The 25,536-nt window shown below is 45.2% G+C and overlaps 2 protein-coding genes across 4 annotated transcripts in view; one reads left to right on the forward strand and one right to left on the reverse strand.

Annotated features, from left to right (window-relative positions):
- Zzef1 (zinc finger ZZ-type and EF-hand domain containing 1) overlaps positions 1-9,276 on the reverse strand; it is a 199,177-nt gene extending 189,901 nt beyond the window's left edge. For both annotated transcript variants that reach the window (XM_045159638.1, XM_045159637.1), the window contains exon 1: positions 8,826-9,276. In XM_045159638.1, coding sequence (XP_045015573.1) covers positions 8,826-9,179 — 354 coding nt within the window. In that variant the 5' untranslated portion in view covers positions 9,180-9,276. The remainder of the gene's footprint in view (positions 1-8,825) is intronic.
- A 127-nt stretch (positions 9,277-9,403) lies between these two features.
- Positions 9,404-24,212, forward strand: LOC101616817 (neuferricin). 2 transcript variants are annotated; one of them, XM_004672400.2, is made up of 4 exons: positions 9,406-9,979; positions 12,732-12,872; positions 20,793-20,979; positions 23,657-24,212. In XM_004672400.2, exons 1-4 carry the CDS (start codon positions 9,733-9,735, stop codon positions 23,868-23,870), a joined length of 789 nt encoding a protein of 262 aa, XP_004672457.1. In that variant the 5' UTR covers positions 9,406-9,732; the 3' UTR covers positions 23,871-24,212. The 2 variants fall into 2 exon arrangements, with proteins under 2 accessions (XP_045014631.1, XP_004672457.1); XM_045158696.1 differs by lacking the exon at positions 12,732-12,872 and having other exon boundaries at positions 9,404-9,979.
- The last annotated feature ends 1,324 nt before the right edge of the window (positions 24,213-25,536 follow it).

Genomic DNA, 25,536 nt, shown 5'->3' on the forward strand with positions numbered 1-25,536 from the left:
ACAAGTAGACTGGCTACAGGCCCAATGCTCACTCAGCCCACAGAGAAGTGGCAAGAGCTGCCTCATAAAGCAAACTCACTAACACCTTTAAGAAATTAACTGCATGCAATGAAAACAAGGAAGAGTGAAGTTTCATTGAGAGCCTCTCACCTAGCTGCCAAAGAGAGCCATTCCCCAGGTCCACTCTCTCACCTCACTATACATGCATATGCTGTGGCTTTTAAATGGAATAGCTCTTCCTTCCTTTGCCAGGCAAATTCCTCCAACCCCTCAGGCCTCCAGTTTGGTGAAGCCTTTCTCAAATTTCATACTTCTGTCAAGTGCAGCTCTGTGGTCCTTGAAAGTGGAGAGGTCTAGGATGGAAGACAGAGCATCAGAACCATGCCTCTGGCAGGTTTGGCACTTACTAGATAATGGTGTCAAGGTAGCAAATCCTGAAGAATTAAAGGAAGTTAGGCACACACGCAGGACAAAGCAGATCTCCTTCTAGCTAGCTAATAGTCTTGGTCTGTGGGGCAGAGATAGACAAGGTCAGAAAGCAATATGAGTTGGCCCATGGGCTCCAACTCATTCAGAGACATGCATCTGGTTCTTCAGGCAGTGGAAGTAGAGAGCTCTGAACTGAGTGTAGGCAATGCTTAAAGTCTGCTGTGACTTTATGGTACATATACACATCTCTTATAGTCTGTCTTAAAAGGGCAGAAAATTGTGCCGGTATAATTATTTGCACAGGTCTTAGGCTCAGAGCCATTCTAAATTAGTCAACTAATTCTCTGACATGATAATACCAAAACAGACCTAAGTCTTTCTCCAAATTTTTCTTAAACCCAATAGTGACTAACAATGGTTTTCAGTTTTCACTAAAACTACATTTAACTGTTCTTTCCAATGCCAGGAAACACTGTTAATAAAAGGTTACAGGCTGAGTATGAAACAAGAAGCTACAGTTGACAACTGCTCCTTCAATTTGTTCAGTCACACTGAGGGCAGCCAGAGTGGAACAGTTACCCAGCACTGGCCATGGACTACACCAGGCCATGAACAAACATAAATCACAATGTCCTTTCCAAAGCCAGGCATGGTAGCACTACAGTGAGATGGCTCAGCAACTAAAGGCACTTGCTTGCAAAGCCTGATGGTCCAGGTTTGATTTCCCATACCCATATAAAGCCAGATGCACAAAGTGGCACTTGCATCTGGAATTCGTTTGCAGTGGCAAGAGGCCCTAGAATGCTTATTTCCTCTCTCATTCTCTCTCTGTGCTTGCAAATAAATAAATAAAAATATTTTTTAAAAACCAAAATAAAGCAAAATCAGGGATAGAGAGATGGATCAGTGGTAAAAAGCACTTGCTTACAAAGCCTGCTAGCCTGGGATTTAAGTCCTCAGTAACCACATAAAGTCAGATTCACAAAGTGGTGCATGCAACTGGAGTTCATTTGCAGTGACAAAGGACCCTAGTGTGCTCATTCTCTCTCTATTTGCTCTCTTTCTTCCCCTCCCTCTCTTTTTCTCTGTAAATAAATAAAAATATTTTTTAAAAAAACGAAACAAGGGCTAGATAGATGGCTTAGCAGTTAAGGCATTTCCTGCAAAGCCAAAGGACCTAGGCTTGACTCCTCAGGAACCATGTAAGTCAGATGCACAAAGAGGCACATGTGTCTGGGGTTTGTTTGCACTGGCTGGAAGCCCTGGCGTGCCCACTCTCTCTCTCTCAAATAAACAAAAAATAAAACAAAATCAAAGAAACACAACTAAAATATCTTTTTCCTCAGAGCTTATAACTCAACAATTTCACAACATGGAAAATTAATAAAAATAAGACATTCATCTTAAAGTCATCTGTTATCATTCTGTACTTTGTTCTGTCCTAGAGTCTACATAATTTTCTAGAAATGTAGTCATATTAAGAACAGAAATACTCAGAAGGTTATCATGGTGCTGGAAAGAAGTGCCAGGAGTGCTCAGTACTGTAATATCTCTATCACACCTTCCAAGGCTCAGGGTCTAATGCGGAACAGGTGGCGGAAAGACTGTAAGAGCCAAAGGAAAGGTAGGATTCCTTACAACGTGCTCCCCCCAGACACAATATGGCCTGGATATCCATGACCTCACAGTGCCTGACACTATCTACACAATATAATCATAAGAGGAGGAAAATATCATGACATCAAAATAAAAGAGAGACTGATTGATATGGGGAGGGGATATGATGGAGAATGGAGTTTCAAAGGGGAAAGTGGGGGGAGAGAGGATATTACCATGGGATTTTTTTTATAATCATGGAAGTTGTTAATAAAAATTTGAAAAAAAAAGAACAGAAATATTTAATCTCTAATTTCTGATTTCAAAAGGGAATTTAAGAATTTAACTCTTCTACATAGGTGACTATTAAATACTCTTCTCTGTGAGCAAACCAAACAGTCCTTCACCTGAACCACACCTACTATGAGAAAAGGTGTGTTGTATTATAAAATGATAACTTTTCAGACTTTGATCTGTACAATTCCAAGAAGTTTTTTATGACACCACTTCAAGACACTAAGGTCACAGGAATGCAAAAGCAATACATATGTACATTAGGAGATTAAGGAACAAACATACTATACTTGGAAATTCTTATAGTAATCAATCATGTACACCAATGACAATCTATGCTACTATGCCAGCTCTTAAAAATTGTGAAGGGGGCTGGAGAGATGGCTTAGCAGTTAAGCGCTTGCCTGTGAAGCCTAAGGACCCCGGTTCGAGGCTCGGTTCCCCAGGTCCCACGTTAGCCAGATGCACAAGGGGGCGCACGCGTCTGGAGTTCGTTTGCAGAGGCTGGAAGCCCTGGCGCGCCCATTCTCTCTCTCTCCCTCTATCTGTCTTTCTCTCTGTGTCTGTCGCTCTCAAATAAATAAATAAAAATTTTAAAAAAAATTGTGAAGGGAAGAGCTGGATAGATGGCTTGGCGGTTAAGGCATTTGCCTGTGAAGCCAAAGAACCCAGGTTCAATCCCCCAGGAACCACGTTAGCCAGATGCACAAGGAGCACATGTGTCTGGAGTTTATTGGCAGTGGCTACAACCCCTGGTTTGCCCATTCTCTACCGGTCTGTCTCTCTTGTCTCTCTCTCCTTGCAAATAAATAAATAAAATTTTTAAAAATGTGATGGGAAATAACTTGTCATCTTGGTTGCTACTACAAAGACATTTTATTATTTCATAAAATCCTTAAATGTATTAAATGCATTTGTAAAACTTAGATGTTAAATTAATGAACAAGATTTAAATGTGTGAGTATAGCCAAAGTATGTACTTCCTCAAATCTAAAGTCAGGGTTGTTCTGAAAGTACAGAATCAAACACATGGCCAATGCATCAGATATTTCTAGTATATTTATGCCTTGCTTACAGATAACAGAAACAGACAATCACTTTGATAGTATCACCATCAAGATTTTAAACCACAGCTTTGCCTTCACTTTGTGTTAAAATTGCCCTCTTCAGCTAACCTGTAGGGCTCACCATACTTTGGTCACCACCCCAAGCCCCAACTCCTCTCACTCCAAATGTGAAAATGGTAACTTTCAAGAAAAATACTTGATTTTTTTTCTCCAATTTGGATTTAAAAAGAATGGCATCTTTTAGCATGATGGAAAAAATTATCAAGGAAATTATCTATTCTTGAATACAGAATAATAATCACAGAGAACCACTCTTCGTGGGGAAAAAGAACACTGATTGTGGGTCAGAAGACCAACATCTGAAAGTTAAGAGCCCAAACTGAATTTCTTAACTTATCTTTTTTTCCTGAAATTCTGAAACACAGGTTGGCCTCAAACTACCAGCAATCTACCTGCCTCAGCTTCCCAAATGCTAGTATTACAGGTATGAGTCATCATGTCCAGCCCCAAACTGCATTTCTTATCTCATATGAGTCACTTAACCTTCCTGAGTCCTCCATTTCCTTCTCAGTTTGGAGGCTGCCTGCCTGCTTCACAGAGTTGGCTGGTAGGCCATCAGGTTCCATGTACTGGAACATGTTGCAGGAGGTCAGGTAATGGTACAATTAGAAAAAAATGACTTTCAGCTGGTGTGGTAACATACACCTTTGTTGGGAGGCAGAGGTAGAAGGACTGCAGTGAGTTCAAGGCCACTCTGAGACTATACAGTGAATTCCAGGTCAGCCTGGGCCACAGTGAGACCAAACTTTAAAAAACCAAAACAAAGAAGAAAGAAAAGGAAAAAGAAAAGGGGAAAAGAAAGAAAGATGTGCTGGAGAGATCGCTCAGTGGTTAAGACACTTGCCTGCAAAGCCTAACAACCCAGGCTTGTTTCCCCAGCCCCCATGTAAAGCCAGATGCACAAAGGAGTGCATGCGTCTGGAGTGTGTCTACAGGAGGTGGAGGCCCTGGCATGCCCATTTTCTTTGTCTCTCTTCTATCTCTCTCTCTCTACTTGCAAATAAATAAATAAAAATATTTTTTAAAAAGAAAACATGATTTGCAATTACACTCTGAGACCTCAGGGTACAGAAACAGTACTCTGTGGCACAGCTCTAGATTGCCTGAGGGATTTTTAGACAAATGAAATAACAATTCCCAGCAGTTTATAAATCATTAGTCTTAGTGCTGTGCTGGTGACTTAATGTCAGTTCTTCCCATATATGTGATAGCTGTGATTTTGAGGGTTTTGTTTTGGTTTTTCTAGTAAGAGTCTTCCTCTAGCCCAGGCTGACATGGAATTAACTATGTAGTCTCAGGGTGGCCTTGAACTCATAGTGAGCCTCCTACCTCTGCCTCCCTAGTGACAAGATTCAAGGCATGCCACCATGCCTAGCTTCTTGTTGTTGTTGTTTTTTCGAGGTAGGGTTTCACTCAGGCCCAGGCTGACCTGAAATTCACTATGTAGTCTCAGGGTGGCCTTGAACTCATGGTGCTCCTCATGCCTCCTAAGTGCTGGGATTAAAGGCATGCGCCACTACACCTGGCTTCCGGCTTCTTTAAATATGTGTGTGTGTGTGTGTGTGTGTGTGTGTGTCTGTCTGTCTGTCTGTCTGTCTGTCTGTCTGTCTATCTATCTATCTATCTATATGGGAGAGACAGAGACAGAGGAAGACAGAAAAAGTATGGGTGCACCTCCTGCCACTGCAAAAGAACTCCAGGTGCATGTGCCACTTTGTGTATTTGGCTTTACATGGGTACTGGGGGACTGACCCTAGGCCAGACTTTGCAAGAAGTCCCTTTAACCACTGAGTCATTTCTGCATGCTGCCCTTGTTTCTTTATAGAAGGCACAACCATTCACAACCTTTTCTTCCCATATAGTTCTTTAGTTACAGAGGCTGAAAGGCCTCTGGATTTGACTATGTTAAATGGTGCATTAATCACATCTGAGGGATTGAAATCCTCAGCATAATCTTTTCACTGTTTTTTTTTAAAGGGGGCATGGGCTGGAGAGATGGCTTAGCGGTTAAGCGCTTGCCTGTGAAGCCTAAGGTCCCTGGTTTGAGGCTCAATTTCCCAGGACCCACATTAGCCAGATGCACAAGGGGGCGCCCGTGTCTGGAGTTCGTTTGCAGTGGCTGGAGGCCCTGGTGCACCCATTCTCTCTCTCTCTCTGCCTCTCTCTCTCTCTCTCTGTGTGTAATTCTCAAATAAATAAACAAAAATGAACAAAAATAAAATTTAAAAAGGGGGCATGCAGAAACAATGGGGATATCTTACAGTTCCTACTAAGACCCCACCCAATATGTAAACATGTGACAACAGCATACATTATGTATATATATAGTCTTCTCTCCTAAGCTCCTAAGGGCCAACAGTCCAAGAAGCATTTCCACTTTGCCTGGTCAGCCTGGGCTAGAGGAAGACCCTTGCCTGAGAAACCAAAACAAAACCCTCAAAATCACAGCTATCACATATATGGGAAGAAGTGACATTAGGGAGTCACCAGCACAGCACTAAGACTAATGATTTATAATGATTTATAGATGTAACCTTTCCCAAGTGACAGCAGGTGTCAACTGGGTCACTAAATGGGAAGTGCCTGTGTAGGTGGACAGCAGGTCCGTAGTGACTTTGAAACTGCCACATCAACCTAGACTGCCAACTTGGACCTCTATAGAAGAAAGTGGCTTCTCATTCAGGAATGGTGGTACATGCCTATAATCCCAGCACTCAAGAAGCTTCAAGGATAGTCAGGAATTCAAGGCCAGTTTGGCCTATGTAGTGGGTTCCGGGCCAGTGTTAGCTACAGAGTGAGACCCTTATCTAAAAAAACAAAAGAAAGCCAGGCCTAAGAAAGCCTGGCGTGGTGGCACACACCTTTAATCCCAGCACTCAGGAGGCAGAGGTAGGAGGATCTCTGTGAGTTCAAGGCCACATAGACTACATAGTGAATTCCAGGTCAGCCTGAGCTAATGTGAGACCCTAGCTCAGAAAAGAGAGAGAGAACGTGAGCAAGCGCAGAACCTTTTGATTTAAACTGTGGATACGTTGGGTTTTCTGCTCCAAAATAGGTCTTAATACACCATACTAGACTTTCAGATTCTCCATTCCTGGGCATTTGTGGATGTAATTATCTCAACCTGGAAACAGTTACCTCCTGCTGCTTCTCTACTTGTACCTTTCAAATCTGGGCTGACAAGTTACAAGTCCCTTGAGGTTAGACACATTTGATATTTAACTCTAAGCTTTCCCTTAGGTAAGTTACCACAACTTTATTATTGGGCTAAAATCTGTCCTTTCTACCACATTACATCCTAAGAGTAAATATCCTCTTTGTCCACTGTCAAATGGATGATGTTCAGCATAGGCTCCGAACAAATGAAGAATGCCATGTCCCTTGAGAGATTTCCTGGACCCTCTTCTAAGGATTTCTTGGCCTTACATTACAGAGCTCTAAAGACCCCATCCACAGCTCACTTTCTGTCACACACTCTCATAATGTAATAAATACTGTTTTGCAGGGCTGTAGAGATGGCTCAGCTGTTAAAGGCACTTGCCTGTAGAGCCTGACAGCCCACGTTCGATTCCCCAATACCCACGTAAGCCAGAAGCACAATGTGGCACATTCATCTGGATCTCACTTGCAGTAGCAGGATAACCTGGCATGTCCATTCATTCATTCTCTCTTTCTCGCCTTCCCTCCTTTCCTCTCTGCTTGCAAATAAATAAATAAAATAAAACAACTTTAAGTACTGTTTCTCTTCATTCACCTTTTGGTAAATCTGAAAATTGTGAGCTTCTTGAGCAACTCTATACAGTCCATTCTAAGGCTTCATAGTCTCATAATACATGTAGATCCCACTTTGAAAGTATTATGTGTATTCTAGGAAATTTTGGTGGCAGGGTCTCAGTATTTGGCCCAGGCTGGCCTTCAACTCAAGATCCTCCTATCTTAATCTCTCAAATGCTAGCATCACAGACAGACATGCATTCACCATATACAGCTTTGGAATTTTTTTTAATGGAAACTTTTCACTAAGATAATCAATATATTTAGGGGGGGTGAAACAGGGTCTTATGTATTATAGGCTACCTTCAACTTCACTATGTAGCCAAAGTTTCCCTTGAGCTCCTGATCCCCCTGCCTCCCACACTCAAGTGCTGGGATTTTGGTATGAACCACCCTACCTAGCATAACCAATATTTTAAAAGTCAGAATGCCTTAAAGATAGTTTTCGAGGAAAACATAAATATACTACATTATCTGAACATTCTCATCATGCACAGGAAAACATTCTTAAAACATTTCAAAGCCTCTAGTTTTAAAGTAAACAGACGTTTTAATGACAAGTATCTGCTGACATCTTGCTTTATGCACTCACCATTCACCAAATAAGTTTTAGGTAGCTTCCACAAGTTAACTACCCCCTATTTTTCATAACATTGTTGACCTGAGACAGGACATCAGGAAGAACGTAGTGGGACATGGAAAAAAAAAAATCAAGTGGCAATCCCAGCTTTGCAATGAAATGATTCACTGGGTAATCCTAGATCAGTCTTTACCTCACTGACAAAGTCCTCATAACAGTTAGGAAGAAAAACTGTACAGTTAAAAGTACTCACATGAACTAGGTCTTACAAAGTAACAGTTTGGAACAAGTTTGTCAAGGATCTGAAAGTCAAATATGTACCATGGAAGCAAGCAAGTGCCTTCAACTGCTGTGCCATCTCCCTAGCCCCAAGTACTTTAGAAAAGCTAGGCTGTTTAAAGATAAGAATGGCTCATAGAATGAATCTTCCCGGTATGTGTTACTCTCCTTCCACACTGGATTCAGAAGGTTCGCTGCAAAATTTTGCACAGGCCAGTAAAATCGAATGGCCTTCAGTGCCCCTCCCTTGCTCCTTGCACATCCTTTAAGGACGCTAGCTGCTAGGAGCAACTTAAGCTAACGTCTACCAACCGTACAAATGTGTGCCTGCCACATGCAGAGGCATCTCGGTTGGTTCGGCTCTTCTAAGCAATAACAGCCCAGTCTGCCCGGGCATGGTGGCACACACCTTTAATGCCAGCACTCGGGGGGCAGAGGTAGGAGGATCGCCATGAGTTCGAGGCCACCCAGAGACTACATGGTGAATTCCAGGTCAGCCTGGGCTACAATGAAACCCTAAAAAAAAAAAAAAAAAAAAAAGCCCAGTCTGGACTTTTCATTTCTAATAATGGTTAGAGACGCAGCAAGAGCTCGCAGTGATGCACCCCAAAAGCAAGCGAGCAACTCCATTCTAAGAACCTGCGGACCCTATGGGTTCCTGCCGGGCCTCTAAACAACCACCCACTTTTTCTTCACCTCAGGGGCGACCGCCCACTTCCCGCCTGCAGTCGCCAGCGAGCCCTAACCTCCTCGAACTGCTCGCCCGAACAGCCGGCGCCGCGAGCCTCCAGCAACTCTCGGAACTGCTCCAGGGTGACGGACTCTTCACCGCGGCCCAGCCGCTCCTCCAGCCAGCGCAACAGCGCGCCGTGATGCCTAGACACAAGGGACTCGCAGGGCGGTGCGGGCCGCAGGGCGGCCGCCGCCTCGCGCAACCGGACGGGTTCCAGCAATGCCGCGGCGGGCGGGAGCGCGGCGGCCGCAGGGCCCGGGCCGAGGGTCGTGCCCGAGTCGGCGGCCCAGTCCTGGTGTGGGCCCCAACCTTCGCCCCCGGCCGCTGCCGCTTCGTCTTCACTGCTGTTACTCGAAGTGTTCCCCATGGGGCTTCCGTCTTGGGTACTCGGCTGTGCCGCCGCCACCGGCTCCCTGCCACGACCTGTCAACCTCCGACAGCTCCCAGCGGGCGGGCAAGCGGGCGGGGACGGGGAGGGGACAGCGGCGGCAGCAGCGACTTCCGGCTTCCTGGCCGTGAGGCTAGGACCGCTGGCGCAAAGACGCCGTTAAGCGCAGGCAACCTATTCACGACAGCTAACCCTAGGCCTGCCACCAGCAAGGATGGAAGCCCTGAGTCCCACGCACGCGGCCTCATCTGTCACCGCGTCTACGTCAGCTCGTAGCCTCCGCTGTCGCCATGTTCGTTGGTGGGGGTTACTCTAGAAGCAGAGCTCTTTGGCTGCTGCTCCACTTTCTCGGAATCCTTTCCGGTTCGCGAGCTATGCTGGAAAAGTATGCGAAAGGGTAGGAGCCAAGGAGCGAGCTCTCTCTCGCAAGACCGCGAGTGGAAGTCACGCCGTGACATCACGACCGGCGTGCCCGCCATCTTGGCTGCGGTTAGGGAGGCGGCAACCTGGGACGCTCGGCTCGGCGGTCTAGATGCTGAGGCTCTGCGGGCGCGGGCCGGTGCTGACCACCGCGGCGGCGGCGGCGGTGATGGCCGCATGGCTGATGGAGGGGTGGGGTCCCAGCGCCGAGCTCCGTCTTCTCGTACCCGAGGAGCTGGCTCGATACCGCGGCGGCCCGGGAGAACCGGGCCTCTACCTGGCGCTGCTCGGCCGCGTCTACGACGTGTCCTCGGGCCGGAGGCACTACGAGCCTGGGGCGCACTATAGCTGCTTCGCAGGTATCGTCCACGCTGTTCGCTCCTCTCCTGCACTGGCCGCCCTTGGCGCGCAAGCCGTTGGCCTATTCATTCGTGTTTTCGTCTGGGTCTCGTTAGGTAGCCACTACGCACATTCGGAAGCTGATGGCTACTTTGCACAGCCATGACCTTGCCCCTGCCCGTGGACACCCTATTTCATGTCAACTTCTGTAGGCTGTGATCCCAGATAACCTTCCTTCCTCCCATCCCGTTAACCCCTAAGAATGGTTATTTGAGTCGTTCTTAGATCTAGTAGATTACCTTGTCTGGCCTTAAAAAGATGAAAAGAGGACTGGAGAGATGGATTCGCGGTTAAGGCACTTGCCTGCGAAAACCAAGGACCCAGGTTCGCCCATCACCCAAGGAAGCCAGATGCACAGGCGGCACATGCATCTGGAGCAGTAGCTGGAGCCCTGGCACGCCCATTCTATCTGCCTCTTTCTATGTGTCTCTCAAGTAAATAAAATCTTTTTAAATTTTGATTTTGATTTTTCAAGGTAGGGTCTTGCCCAGGCTGACCTGGAATTCACTATGTAGTCTTAGAGTGGCCTGGAACTCATGGCGATCCTGCTACCTCTGCCTCCTGAGTGCTGGGATTAAAGGCATGCGCCACCACGCCCAGCATAAAATCTTAAAAAAGATAATGAGAGCTAGAGAGATGGCTTAGCGCTTAAGGCGCTTGCCTGCAAAGCCTAAGGATCCATGTTCAATTCTCCAGGTCCCACTTAAGCCAGATGCATGAAGTGATGTAAGCACTCAAGGTCACAAATGCACTCAAGATGGTGGGCCAATTCTCTAGCTGGCACTTACTTGTGTGCTCTCTCTTCCTCTCCTCTACCCCCCGTCCCCCAAAGGCCAGTGTGTTGGGCTTGCCTCAAAAAGTCAATAAAAATAATAAGACAAAAGAATGAGGTTAGGATACAGGACACTTTGCTTGTTTTTGTTTTCTGAGGTTGGGTCTCGCTGTAGCTCAGGCTGACCTGGAATTCACTATGTAATCTCAGGGTGGCCTCGAACTCATGGTGATCCTCCTACCTCTGCCTCCTGAATGTTGGGATTAAAGGCGTGAGCCACCACGCCTGGCACAAGTCATTTTTTAATCCTTTAAAGCCCTGTACAATTTAGCTAGCAGGACAAAATGGCTTGCTCCTGGGATTCCAAAGAACGGAAAGGCCAAGGCAAGTGGATCCCTCAAGCCAGGAATTTGAGGCCAACCTGGACAACGTAGCAAAACTCTGTCTCAAAAACAAACTAGAATAAAACCGCATATATTTATCCTCTAAGAAACTTAACAAATAAACTTTGTGCTCTTTATTGTGCTCTCGCACTTATTTACACCTGAGGGATTGAAGAATGTGAATTACCTAGTCTTCATAACACATGGACCTGGACTGTGTGTAATACTTTGAAGATATTGCTTTAGTAGTCAAGGGAAGTACCTCATAGACTTGTAGTTTTTGTTTGTTTTTTTTTTCTTTTTGAGGTACTGTCTCTAGGCCCAAGCTAGCCTTGAACACCTCTGCCTGTCTGTGCTAAAGATAGTGCTGGCATTAGAGGTGTGTGCCACTGCGCCTCGCTTCTCCCAGATTAAAAAAAATAAAATAAGCCTGGTGCATTATTTTCTCTGATACGACTTATGGACTAGCAGAAAAAACATTAAGTAACATACAGTGCTAGGAGTGTAGCTCAGTGGTAGAATGCTTGCTTACCTTGTGTGAGACATGGGCTTGAGTTTTGCTTACTGCAAATAACACCAACATATACAAAAAATTAATGAACTATTTTGTGATGAGTATTAGCAGGAAAAACTACCACTTTTACCAGAGCCTCAGACCTGGTGGAAGAGAAGAGCACACAGTGAACTATGGAGTCCATGGTGAGGCAGGGTTGGTGGCAGCTGCTACACAATGCTGAATAACATGTTGAGGAATTTGGACATAGTCATAGAGCAAAGGGAAGCACTGAGGACTTTGGTGGGGGGGGGGAGCAGGAGAAAAAACATGGCAATTATCAGTCTGTTACATTGAGAGTAGATTAGTGGGAGGGGAGATGAAGAAGACTACCACCCAGGGGTCTGCTGTGGCAGCTCAAAAGGTGATGGTAGCCTGGTATTGCTTGGTGGTAGGTGGGGACAGATAAATGGCTACAAGAACTGTTTAGTAAAGGACTTGAGCAAGGAATGAAGTTGGTATCCACTGCATTTGTGGATCAAGCAACAAATTGAGAAGGAACACTAGAGAAGATACAAGTTTTCTGGGGCCAATGACCTTATTAGCTCAAGGTAGATGTCTTGAACTTGTGATACCTGTAACACAGAGAAGTGACATGGAATAGACAGTTGGTTATATAGGTCTGTGTTTCTGTGCTAAAGATACAGCTTCCAGGTGGGATTTGAAATCCCGGCAGGTAGAGGAGATAAAATCACTAAGTGAGATGGTGTGGATAATAATTGATCCCCAGGGCTGGTAGACAGGGGGGAACTTGGAGGAGGAAAACCAGGAGTGTAGGATCATGGAAGCCAGAAGTGATCAGCTATATTCTATATTTCTGAAAGTAAATGAAAGCATATAACATGGCAAAATGTGTGTCTCAGGAGCATGTCACGTGTGTGTGAGTGTGCATTATTTCCCCATGGGGTAGAGACTATCAAGAGATGATTTTTAGAAAACAGATTTCTGACTTGACACAATGTCAGTGGTTTACAACTAAATCTGTAGGAACTTCTTTCCTGCAGGCCGAGATGCATCCAGAGCATTTGTGACTGGAGACTATACAGAAGCAGGCCTTGTGGATGATGTTACTGACTTGTCCTTCTCTGAGATGCTGACACTTCACAACTGGCTTTTATTTTATGAGAAGAATTATGTACTTGTTGGTACGTAGTCCCCAGGCCATTCCATAGACTTTGTTTGGTTGTCTTGCAATGTTTGTTTAGGGAGCCAGGAGTCTTTTTTTTTTTTCTTGTAGAAATTCACTTCATGTCAGAAATAAAACATGAGAACAATGGTTGCAAAGGACAAATCTATGAAAAGCGGTATGCATTTTGCAAAACCTAATGATATGTTCTCAGACCTTAAGTGTCTAGGCACACAGATGGTACATTTCTAGGAAATGAAACGTCCAAGGATGGATAGCTAGGAAATTTGGTATAAAAATGGCACCTTATTTATTATTATTATATCTTGCTTGCTTCTAGTGAAAAGGATGCAAAAGGACGGGGGGGTTGGGGGATAAATACTGAGGAATTAATTAAGCAAATGTCTATCACAGAGTTTTTATTTGATCCTTGAAAGACCTAAGCTGGAAAGGCAGGAAGGCCAACCATGTCAACAGTGGTTACCTGAAGAAGACGAGAGGTCCTCCAAAAAAAAAAGTCAAGTTTGAGTTGGATGTGGTGGCACACGCCTTTAATTCCAGCACTTGGGAGGCAGAGGTAGGAGGATCGCCATGAGTTCGAGGCCACCCTGAGACTACATAGTGAATTCCAGGTCAGCCTGAGCTAGAGTAAGATCCCACCTCGAAAAACCAAAAAAAAAAAAAAAAAAAAAAATCAAGTTTGGATGTTCTAATTTGCTATAGAAGAAGGGAAAAGGACTGAGTGCTAGGGAAGTATTAACAATCTGAGGGTGGCTATGAAGGAAGGGAGGGTTAAGATGATAGAGACTATGGGGAGAAAATAGATGATTGACTCCCACACACAAAAGTAGCCTTAGCAAAACTGAAGAGCACTGGTCCTCAGACCGATCACATGTTTGCCAGTTTCTGTCACTGTGGTAACCCTGCAGATTTGCCTCTTGAACTCAAGACAGTAGCAGACCCCACTGAGTGGACACTTCTCCATTGGCTTTCCATGGTGGGTGGGCTGATGAGATGCAGCACAAATGTCACAGGGTTGTGCATGTCATGTCTGAGCTGGTCAGCATCTTTGGGGTTCTTTTCACAGGCAGGCGGGATTTTTCTGGTTTGTTGAGCCACTTCAGGCTTGGGCCCAAGTTCCAGCAGGTGCCAAGTAGAGATGGCAGCTGTTTGAAGTTCTTGAGCTTGAAAGAGGTTGAGAACTTTCCACAGCCCCCGGGCCATGTGCACAGGCAAAAGTATGTGAAATAAGCTGCCATCTCACAGATGCACTTCTGCTGATGTAAAGTCTCCTTGGGTAGCTTCTTTCTTCTATTTCCATAGAACCACAGTGTATTCACGGCATATGATAATGAGCTGCTGGGTTCCTGCAGTCTCCTGTTTATTGTCCACAAGAAGTGGCACACTGAGCAGGATGGAGCAGAATTTCCCCACAGTCTCCTCAAACCTGGCCAACTGTTGTAGGTTGGTAGCACAGCTGCAGCTGCTCAATAAGGTCATTGAGCTTCAGACCCACAGCTGGCACACCATTCTTTAGCCCTGCATCCTTCCAATTGCGATCAGGGTAACTATACATGGAAGGTAAGCAAGGCAGAGCTGGAGAGATAGTACAACATTGAGCATATGTCTTTAGGAACAGTTGCCTATAGCGGCCAAACTGGATTACTCCTACCTTGTCATGAAGAAGCCACATGGCTGTTTCAAATGAGCCTGCCAGGATGGGATCAACTGGAAGCTTAGAATTGTTGCACCAGATTTAAGCTGGGCTTGGTCCCTTGGTTGGGGGCACAAAGAACCCATCTTTAGCATCAACAGCTGTGTCAGGAGGTATATCCAGCTCAGGTGGGAGCTCCAGATCTTCCTCTACATCCCAGCCACCTCCTCCTTTCTGTCTCTTGCCAAAAGCATCATCCCCCAGACCTTCTGTGGCCTCCACAAAGCCATCTTCATCTATTTGCAGTTCTGAGTCCTCTCCCCCATCCTCAGTACCACCAGTGTCAGTGTCATCAGCCAATGTGCCTCCTTTCTCTAGATTTCACTCTGTAGTCTCAGGCTGGCCTTGAGCTCATGGCAATCCTCCTACCTCTGCCTCCTAAGTGCTAGGAGCTAGAATTCTTTAGCGATGGGGCTCAAGCTTAAAATCTGAAAAACAGACTTGAGTTTTTCACTTTGAATTCACTGAGCCCCAGAAAGAGATGAATTTATGGGACAATCTTGGCAGAGGTTACCAAGTGATTTGCTTTGGCCTCAGGTGCCAAAGCCAGTGATCAGCTGTGTTATCTGTGAACAGCCAGCTCAGGAGGGCATCTTCTTGGTCTTCTTGTGTTCTAGCCATCTGGCTCCAGTACATATCCAAGAGGATCTGAAGCCTAAACTCATGCACAGTTATGACAGTTCCTTTTCATTTTTTTCTTTTTTTTTTTTTAGATAAGGTTTCACTGTAACCCATGCTGACTTGGAATTAACTGTGGAGTCTCGGGGTGGCCTTGAACTCATGGTGATCCTTATACCTCTGCCTCCTGAGTGCTGGGATTAAAGGCATACACCACCACACCCTTTTAAAAATATATATATTCATTTACTTGAGAGAGAGAATGGGCGTGCCAGGGCTTCCAGCCACTGCAAATGAACTCCAGACAGTGTGACACCACGTGCATCTGGCTTATGTGGGTGGCTACTGGAAAATAGAACCTGGGTCCTTAGGTTTCACAAGCAAGCACCTTAACCACTATGACGTCTCTATAGCCCTTTCATTTTTCTTCCTAAGGAAGCAAACATCTGGAGTGAACTGTCTTTGAGGTAGAAGTTACACTAATCAAACATTCATTCATACCAGGTTTCATGTAGTCTAGACTGACCTTGAACTCCCAATGATCCTGCCTTCACCTCCCATGTGCTCAAACATTTCTTAATGGTAGCTATGTGGGGTCCAGAACTTGCTGATACAAGAGAGAATTCACCTCTTCAATAGGAAGACACTTGACTTGTCCAAAGGTAGTGAACAAACACTGATCACTAGAATCCTTCATGGGCACTGAAAGCTAGGATGGTTGGTTTTCTTTCTCCTATCTATGTGAGCTTTACCCCTCATGGAGGCCCCATGTGGACACAGTCAGTGTCCCTTTACCATTGGATCACATGTAAGCTGGAAGTGTTTTTTCCTGTCTAATCCCTCTGAATGCTTCTTTGGGCTACATGTTATAAGAACAATGGCATTTTTGCTAATTCCTCTGTTCCCTCCATATCCAGCTTTTTTCATAACATCCAAAGGGTATGCCTTTCCATTCCACTCCCCTTCTCAGTCATGCTTGGCCTTTTCATCTCATCCTGCAACATGCTCTTCTTTTCCCTCAGTCTGCTCCAGGTTGTTCCTAAGGGCACAACCAACTTGCCAATAAAGAAAAGAAAACTCATTAACTGAGCGTGGTGGTGCACGCCTTTAATCCCAGCACTTGGGAGGCAGAGGTAGGAGGATTGCTGTGAGTTCGAGGCCACCCTGAGACTACATAGTGAATTCTAGGTCAGCCTGGGCTAGAGAGAAACCCTACCACAAAAAAACAAAAAAAAAGTAAGAATGGATTCCTGTGAGTCAACAAAGGATGCTATGCCTCAGACTGAGATTGAAGAATGTTCCTGGTGTGGACAGACAAGTTACTCCATGTTGCTGGAACACCATGTGATACACTAAAACACATGGTTGAAAGGCTCAGGAGAATTTTAGTGTAGGTATGTTTGAATATCTCCTATTGATGGAGCAGGAGTGATTTCAGTATGGTTCCTGCCCATTTTGTAGGATGGGGACCTATTGCAGTTAGGTTCGTCTTACTGGTAGAAATCACCCAACCAAGAGCAGCTTACGGGAAAAAGAGGTTTATTTTGGCTTATAGGCTCGCAGTGAAGCTCCACGATGGCAGGGAAAACGATGGCATGAGTAGAGGGTGGACATCACCCCCTGGCCCATATAAGGTGGACAATAGCAACAGGAGAGTGTGCCAAACACTGGCATGGGGAAACTGGCTATAACACCCATAAGCCTGCCCCCAGCAATACACTGCCTCCAGGAGGCTTTAATTTCCAGTTGCCATCAGTTGGGAACCTAACATCCAGAACACCTAAGTTTATGGGGGACACCAAAATCAAACCACCACAGGACCATATGAGAGACATGACAGGATGAAGGTGAATTGCCACAGTGCATGTTGAAATGTTGGGCTCTGAAAGGCCCAGGTGTGAGGCCTAGTGGAACTTCCTGAGTCTAGCTAAAGTTTGGCGACCTGTCTCTGGCCAGCTAGGACTCAGCAAGACACCTAATGGCTTCTGGCCTGCCACCTCTCTGTGCCAATTGTAATTACCATTTCAATAGTTACAATTTACTATTGGCCCTTACCTCTTTCCCCCATCCTAAAATCCCCGCCTTCATCCCCAACATGATATAGGCAACTGCTCAGAGTAAGAAAGCGAGTTTTTCTGTGAGTTCCTGCATCGAAGACTCCCGACTCAGTGTGATATTTCTCCGGTGGCCAGGAGAGGTCTGAGTCGTCCGACGCTCACCATCCTTCTGAACCCCTACGGAGGAACCAGCAGGCCTGGTTCTTCCCTCAGCATTACCTACCTGACTGGGAAGGAGCCCCGCACTGAAATGAATTCTGAAGCTATGGCACTGCACACTTGGTCCTTAAGGGAAAATGAGAAAACTTTTGCTGTGCTCTGGATGTAGAGTGAGCCTGCAGACTCAGCTAGTAACCACTGTTCTCATGACACAGCTTCTAGAACTCTCCCTTTGCTCCTCTCTGGGTATTATGTCTAAAACTGATAGAGACGGTTTCTTCCCATGTCATACAGAAGAGGCCTCTTTTCCTGAGTGTTGCCAAGCCAACCTATAGACGGCATACCTAGGACTCAAGTTTGTCCCTTCATTTATTCATCTAGCAAGCAATTAAAACAAATGCCCTCTACAACGCTGGTTTGAGGGTTAGACCTTGTGGTGAGAAGAGACACACCCTAAACAGAGACATTTACCAGACACCTCCCAAGATTGAATTGTGATGGGATACATGTTAAGGGATAGGAGGTACCTTTAAAGAGCTGTCCCTGGGAGGCTTCTTGGAGGAGAGGACAGCTAAGCCAAGGTCTCAAAGTTAGATGTGACCATACTGAGACCAGTGGGAAAAGTGTTGAGGCTGAAGGAAGGAGGGTGCCTGGTGCGGGATGAGGTGGGTGCAGTGAAGCCTGTCAGGGAATGGAGAAGAAACCCGCAGGCTGAGTGCACAGGAAATAAGGGAGCAAGTGGCCTAAAGAGACAGTTAGGCAAACCTAAGCCAAATAGCTATAGGGATCTGGAAGTCTACATGGGAAACCTGTGCTTTATCCATGTACTTTGGGAACGCATTAGATAGTCTTAATCAGATTATTATTTTTTTTTATTTGAGAAAGAGAATGGGCAGGTACACAAGGGGTACACACATCTGGAGTTCATTTGCAGTAGCTGGGGGCCCTGGTGTGCCCATTCTCTCTACCTGCCTATTTCTGTATCTCTCAAATAAATTTATTAAAAAAAAGAAAGAAAACTAAAAAAGTGGGAGATGTAGCTCAGTGGTAGTACCTAGTATGTAAAGCCCTGGTTCTAATATGCAGCACTGGACCCCCAACCTCCCAAAAAAGGAAAACCAGCCCGCAGCTACTTTGTGGTAGAAGGCCTCAGCTATAACAGAGACTGGGGGAAGGCTGTTGTCATATTCCATGGTTTGAATTGTGTGGTAGCAGGGGAAATGACAGGAATGGACAGAAGAAACAGGATGTATTTCAAATGTAGGACTAATAAGATTCATTACTGATTAGCAATGAATGAAGACAAATGGATGGTTGGATAGGAAAAAGAGATTCAAGGATTCTCATCCATATAGCAAAGGTGGAAGTGACACAGGAGAAGGAAATTGGACGAGAATCAGGACTTGGTCCTGGGCATGCTGAGCATCTTTGCTATTGCTAAGCTCAGGTCAGTTCTTAGGCTACAAAGATTGGACTAACAGCTGCTTGCAGAGGAGCACATTCTCTCCTACGTGATTGATCAAGGCTCGCTTGCCCTTTGACAGGTGCTGCCTGTCAAGGCCATTTTTTTAAAAATTTTTTTGTTCATTTTTATTTATTTACTTTTCAGAGCAACAGACACAGAGATAGGCAGATAGAGACAGAGAATGGACATGCCAGGGCCTCCAGCCACTGCAAACGAACTCCAGACGCATGCACCCTCTTGTGCATCAGGCTAATGTGGGTCCTGGGGAATCGAGCCTCGAACGGGGTCCTTTGGCTTCACAGGCAAGCGCTTAACCACTAAGCCACCTCTCCAGCCCTGTCAAGGCCATTTTAAACCCAAGGGCTTAGACCCACAGTAGGTTGCAGCACTCAAGGAGAACTGATCCTGTTTTGTGCTGGTCTATTTGTGTAACCACTTGGTAGCTGCTGCCATAGCTCCTTAGATATTAAATTTTGAACACCATTTTATTATTTTGGGGGGGCAGGGGAGTTTGAGGTAGGGTTTTACTCTAGTCCAGGCTGATCTGGAACTTACTCTGCAGTCCCAGGCTGGCTTCAATCTCCCAGAGATCCTCCTACCTCTGCCTCCCAAGTGTTGGAATTAAAGACGTGCACCCCCATGCCTGGCTTTGCTGACCTTAAATGAAAACGTTTCCGTTCATGTTCACTAAGAACTGAACAGAATAAAGTGTTAGATGGGAGAGCATGAGCTAGTCTGACTAGCTGGAGAGAACCTCCCCGACTCCCTCCTGCTAATAGAGTAACAATATTTCTCTTGCATAGGTTTTGCTCTTAGGATTAAAAATGTTGGTAGAGGGCTGGAGAGATGGCTTACTGGTTAAGGCACTTGCCTGTGAAACCTAAGGACCCAGGTTCTATTCCCCAGTATCCATGTAAGCCAGATGCACAAGGTGGTGCATGCATTTGGAGTTCATTAGTAGTGGCTGGAGGCATATCCATTCTCTATCTGCTTCTTTTTTCTCTCTTTCAAATAAATAAAATTTTTAAAAATGTTGGTAGAGGGCTGGGGATACAAGACAGTAAAAGAGCAAGTTCGTGGCTTGTGCAAGGCTCTGTGCTTAACCCATAAAATTACTCATAAAATGTGCTTGGCATACTGTTTGGTACGAATAAATGGATATAGTTTAAAACAAAATACTTTGACATGGATCCATGAAGATGTGGGCCACTGAGCAGTGCACTCATCACACATTTACTGGATGTTTGCTGTATGTCCAGCCATGCATACCATTAAGTCCGTTAAGTGCAATCACACATCTTTCCAACTTAGGGAACTAATTTCTGAAGATGATAAAGATTTGATTATTTCCATAGTAGTATGCTCTACAGCTAGAACAGGGATGCTTTTTTTTTTTTTCTTAAGAGGGAGTGAGACAGAATTGGCACTCTAGGGCCTCAGCCAGTGCAATGGGACTCCAGACACTTGCGCCACCTAGCAGGCAGGTGCAGCCTTGTGCTTGCCTCACCTTTGTGTGTCTGGCTAACGTGGGATCTGGGGAGTAGAACATGGGTCCTTGGGCTTTGCAGGCAAGCGCCTTAACCGCTAAGCCATCTCTCCCGCCCCAGGGATGCTTTTTTCTGGGGTCTTGTAACATGTTGGGAGAAGGCAACCAAAAGTCCCTTTAGCTCAGTGGCAGAGTGCTTGCCTAGCTGACCCAAGGTTTTGGGCTCAAACCTCAGTGTTATGGAGTTGAGGGAGAGTCACTTTGGTGACTGAATTCTTAGTGAGAGCCCAGTAGACTTGTACAGAACCCTGAATTTCAACCCCTCCCCCCCACACACAGAGACAGAACTTGAGCTTGACTTCCAACTGCTTACGAAGCTCAGCATCTAGTCATACCTTACTTCCATTGTTATTCTGACCTCAGCAATCCTGTCATCATAGGAAAGGTGATTGGAAGGTTCTATGGAAAAGATGGGCTGCCCACTCCAGAACTCATTCTGGTAGAAGCCATGATGACCAAAGGCTTGGAGGCAAATAAGCAGGAACAGCAAGAGAAACAGAAGTTCCCACCATGCAATACTGAGTGGAGTGCCACCAAGGGCAGCCGGTTCTGGTGTTCCCAAAAGAGGTATGTAGGCTTCTCTTCTGCTCCCCTGCCTCTCTCCTGAATCAAACCTGTAAGCCACCTTGTATGATATTTAGGGAATCCATGACCTGACTGTTAACCTAAGAGACCTTTATGTGTTGTGTGAAACTGACCTGTGCATGTTAGATCTGGGGGTATCTTGGTTACTTGTTGCTGTAATAATACTTGGCCTGCCATTCTCTCTATCTGCCTTTCTCCTTTCATCCTTCTTTCTCTCTCAAATAAATTAATAAATAAAAATATTTTTAAAAATTAAGGGCTGGAGAGATGGCTTAGCAGTTAAGATACTTGCCCATGAAGCCTAATGACCCAGGTTTGATTCCCCAGAAGCCACGTAAGTCAGACGCAAAAAAAAAAAGGGGGGGGGTGGCCCATGCATATGGAGTTCATTTGCAATGGCTGGAGACCCTGAAGTGCCCATTCTCTCTCCCTATCTGCCTCCCTCCCTCCCTCTCTCTCACTCATTCTCACTCTCTCTCCCCCTCTCCCTCTCAAATAAGTAAATAAAATATTTTTAAATGGGCTGGAAAGATGGCTTAGTGGTTAAGGCATTTGCCTGCAAAGCCTAAGGATTCAGGTTCGATTCCCCAGTACCCATGTAAGCTAGATGCACACCAGTTCATTTTTTTTCTCCACCTTTTTTTTTTTCTCTCTCTCTCAAATAAATAATAAGAAGAAACTTAAATATATATATGGGCTGGACAGATGACTTAGCAGTTAAGACATTTGCCTGCAAAGCCAAAGGGCTCAGGTTTAATTCCTCAAGTTGCACAAGGTGGAGTTGTTTGTAGTGGCTGGATGCCCTAGTGTGCCCATTCCCTCTCTCTCTCTTTCTGCCTCTTTTAAGATATATATATATATATATATATATATATATATATATATATATATATATATATATATATTTTTTTTTTTTTTTTTTTTTTTAATTCCACTGAATGGGGTGTGGCTCAGCTAACAGAAATACTTGCCTAGCATGCACAAAAAGGCCTGGGTTCAAGCACCAGCACTGCATAAAACTAGGCAGCATAGTGCATGGCTGTAATCATTTTTAAATTTTTTAAATTTAATTTTACATTTTATTTAGTTGAGAGAGGAAAGAGGTAAAGAGAAAGAGTGGGCACACTATAAATGAAGTCCAGATGTATGTGCCACTTTGCACATCTGGCTTACATGGGTCCTAGGGAATCAAACCTGAATCTTTTGGTTTTATAAGCAAGCACCTTAACCACTGAGACATCCCTCTTGCCCCAAGCCTATAATCTTAATACTCAGGAGGTATAGGCAAGAAGATCACTAAGTGAAGGTTACACATAATGAGACTTAAGGCCAACCTGGGCTACATGAGACCTTGTCTCAAAAACAAAAAAACTACCTTACAAAAGCAATTTAAGAGAGGAAGGACTTACTGTGGTTCATAATTTCTGAGAACACGGTCCATCGTGGCAGAGAAGATATGGTGGCAGCCTGGTCCACGGCATGGGAATTTGGAGCTTCTCACATTGTGGCAGGTAGGGCCCACCCAAGTGTCCACTGGGTTTCCAAACACACTGAAACTTCTCAAAACTACACCCCAAGCTGTGGACCAAGTGGTCAAATACATGAGTCTATGGAGGATGTGTCAGATTCAAAATATTACCTAGGGAACTTTTTAAAATCCTGACAGTGAGACCTTTAACAATAATTGAATGAGCACTATGGTTGAAACTTAAACCTGAGCTGGGCCACTTTTCAAATCCCTAGTTGGCTGAAGGAGGAATGTTGGTCCGGAATGAGAAGGCACAAGTACTATTTCTTGCTTCTGCCTGCTCAGCCACCCATAGGTCCGTTTGTTGTCAGTGCAAGTCATTCCTGCCTTGAGGAGAATGGGGTGAGATGTGAGCCTATGTGGTATGGTGTTCTTGCATAGTGTTTTAAAAAGCATTCTGGCGTCTGGGGCTGTTGCCCAGTGGTAGAGTACTTGCCTAGGATCTTCAGAACCATTTTTTAAAAGTAGGGGCTGGGGAAATGGCTCAGTGGTTAAAGATGCTTGCTTACAAAGCCTGTCAACCTGGATTCAGTTCTCCAGCCACCCATATAAAGCCAAATGCAAAAAGTAGTGCATGTGCCTGGCATTTGTTTACATCATAATTTATTTTATTTGGAAGAGAGAGAGGGAGGGAGGGAGAGAACTGGCATACCATGGCCTCTGCAAATGAACTCCAGATGCATGCACCACCTTGTGCATCTGGCTTCACGGGTCTTGGGGAATCAAACTTGAGTCCTTTGGCTAACTGCTAAGCCATCTTTCCAGCCCTGGCATTTGTTTTCAATGACAAGAGATCCTGGCACCCCCTCCCACCCCACCCACATACATACAAATAAATAATTTTTGCTTCAAGTTTTTATTTTTTACTTTTGTTTATCTATTTGAGAGAAAGAGGTAGAGAGAGGGAGAGATGGAGTTGCCAGAGCATCCAATCACTGCAAATGAAGTCCAGACACATGAGCCACCTTGTGTATCTGGCTTACATGGGTCCTGGGGATCCAATGTAGGTCCTTTAGCTTTGCAGGCAAGCACCTTAACCATTAACTATCCCTCCAGCCCTCATATTTCTTCCTCTTGTCCAGGGATTTGAGTGTTCATGCTTTTAAGAAGTCTTCTTTCCTTCTGTCTCAGTGGAGGCGTAAGCAGAGACTGGATTGGTGTCCCTAGGAAGCTGTTCAAGCCAGGAGCCAAGGAACACCACTGTGTATGTGTGAGAACAACTGGCCCTCCTAGTGACCATCTGGACAACCCTAGACATACAAATCGTGGCGACTTGGACAACCCCAACTTGAGGGAGTACACAGGCTGCCCATCTCTGGCCATCACATGTTCCTTCCCAGTCTAAGATGGTGTCCTCTGTGTTGATGACAGAGAACCCCACCTGGCTCTCCAACAGGCCCTTGACATTGATCCCCTGGGGTGTATGTAGCCCCTGGGATAAAGTAGGAGAGCCTAGAAGGACTCCAACCCCACTCTGTAAATGGATTCACCATTTTGGTGACTGAGGTGAGAGGCTGGCTGGTACTAGTCAGCTTTTAAATTACTTCCTTTTGGAGGAGTGGGAAGTCTCTTTTGTTTTATTTTGTTGAGGCAGAGTCTCACTCTAGCCCAGACTGACCTGAAATTCACTCTGTAGTCCCAGGCTGGCCTCAAACTCATGGCATACCTTTTATCTCTACCTACTGAGTACTGGGATTAAAAGTATGTGCTACTGCACCTGGCATTTTTTGTTTGTTTTGTTTTGTTTTGTTTTTCTAGGTAAGGTGTTGCTCTAGCCCAGGCTGACCTGAAACTCACTCTGTAGAACAGGTTGGTATGGAACTCATGGGATCCTCCTAACCTTAGCCTCCTGAAGGTTGGGATTAAAGGCAGGCACCCACCACACCCAGCCTTTTGTTTACACTATTCCCTACAATCTCCTGGCACAGATGTGTTCAACTCAAAATAACTGGACAGCTAGAGAGATGGCTTAGCAGTTAAGGCGTTTGCCTGCAAAGCCAAAGGATCCTGGTTTGACTGTCCAGGACCCACGTAAGCCAGATGCACAAGGGGCGCATGTGTCTGGAGTTCATTTGCAGTGGCTGGATGCCCTGGCGTCCCCATTCTCTCTGTCTTTCTCTCAAATAAATAAATAAATGTATTTAAAGTTTAAAAAAAAGTAACTGGACAAAGCCAGATATGGTGGCCCATGCCTTTAACCCCAGCACTTGAGATGCAGAAATAGAAGGATTGCCATGAGTTTGAGGCCACGCTTAGACTACATAGAGAATTTCAGGTCAGCCTGGGCTAGAGCAAAACCCTACCTCCAAAAGCCAAAAAAGAGAGAGAGAAATAATTGGACAAAGGAGTCTCTGAATTCCAACAGTACCTTCCGATGGATCCCTTATGCTGCTGGAATCAGCTGCCAGCTTGGTCCTACCCGTAATCCCAGCCCTACTGGCACTTGGAACAGTGGTAAAGAGACTACAGGGCTCAGCAGAGAAGCAGGCACTGCCCAAGAAGCTATGCATCTCAAACAGCACCAAGGTAACTTCTGGATTCCATACTAGCTTAAGCTTGTGTTCCCTATTACGACTGATTTTCTAACACCTCTACCCCAAGGCCAGTGAATTTACAATGTAAAGCCCTAGACTTGATTAGAGCTGGGCCAGTACAGTGAGACATACTAATGGAGTAGGCTAATTCTGGCAACAGAAAGCTTTTAACTTACCAATACATAAGACATATCCATCTCTCCTCTACCCCTCCAGTACCTGTAACCTCTTCCAGCCCTTGATGTGCAGTAAACAGTCCTCTCATATCATAAAAAAAAATATTGTCCCTCAAGCCCCTGAGTTTTTTTAACTACCAAATGTTCTAAAAGGGGTTATGCCTGCCTGCTGTTTCTCAGTCCTGTTCAGTGCAGCAGCCCTCGCCTGCTTTGCTTTACAGCTGATGGTTCTGTACTGACAAGTTCTGTGGCCACATTTGGTTCTTTTTTAAAAATTTCATACACATATATAATGTATTTG

The sequence above is a fragment of the Jaculus jaculus genome, chromosome 9, assembly GCF_020740685.1.
Source record: "Jaculus jaculus isolate mJacJac1 chromosome 9, mJacJac1.mat.Y.cur, whole genome shotgun sequence".
NCBI classification, from domain to species: domain Eukaryota; kingdom Metazoa; phylum Chordata; class Mammalia; order Rodentia; family Dipodidae; genus Jaculus; species Jaculus jaculus.

Coding starts and splice junctions, on each gene's coding strand:
- LOC101616817 (XM_004672400.2), top strand. CDS start 9,733: ATGCTGAGGCTCTGCGGGCGCGGGCCGGTGCTGACCACCGCGGCGGCG. Junction 9,980..12,731: donor GCACTATAGCTGCTTCGCAG/GTATCGTCCACG, acceptor TCTTTCCTGCAG/GCCGAGATGCATCCAGAGCA. Junction 20,980..23,656: donor TTCTGGTGTTCCCAAAAGAG/GTATGTAGGCTT, acceptor CTTCTGTCTCAG/TGGAGGCGTAAGCAGAGACT.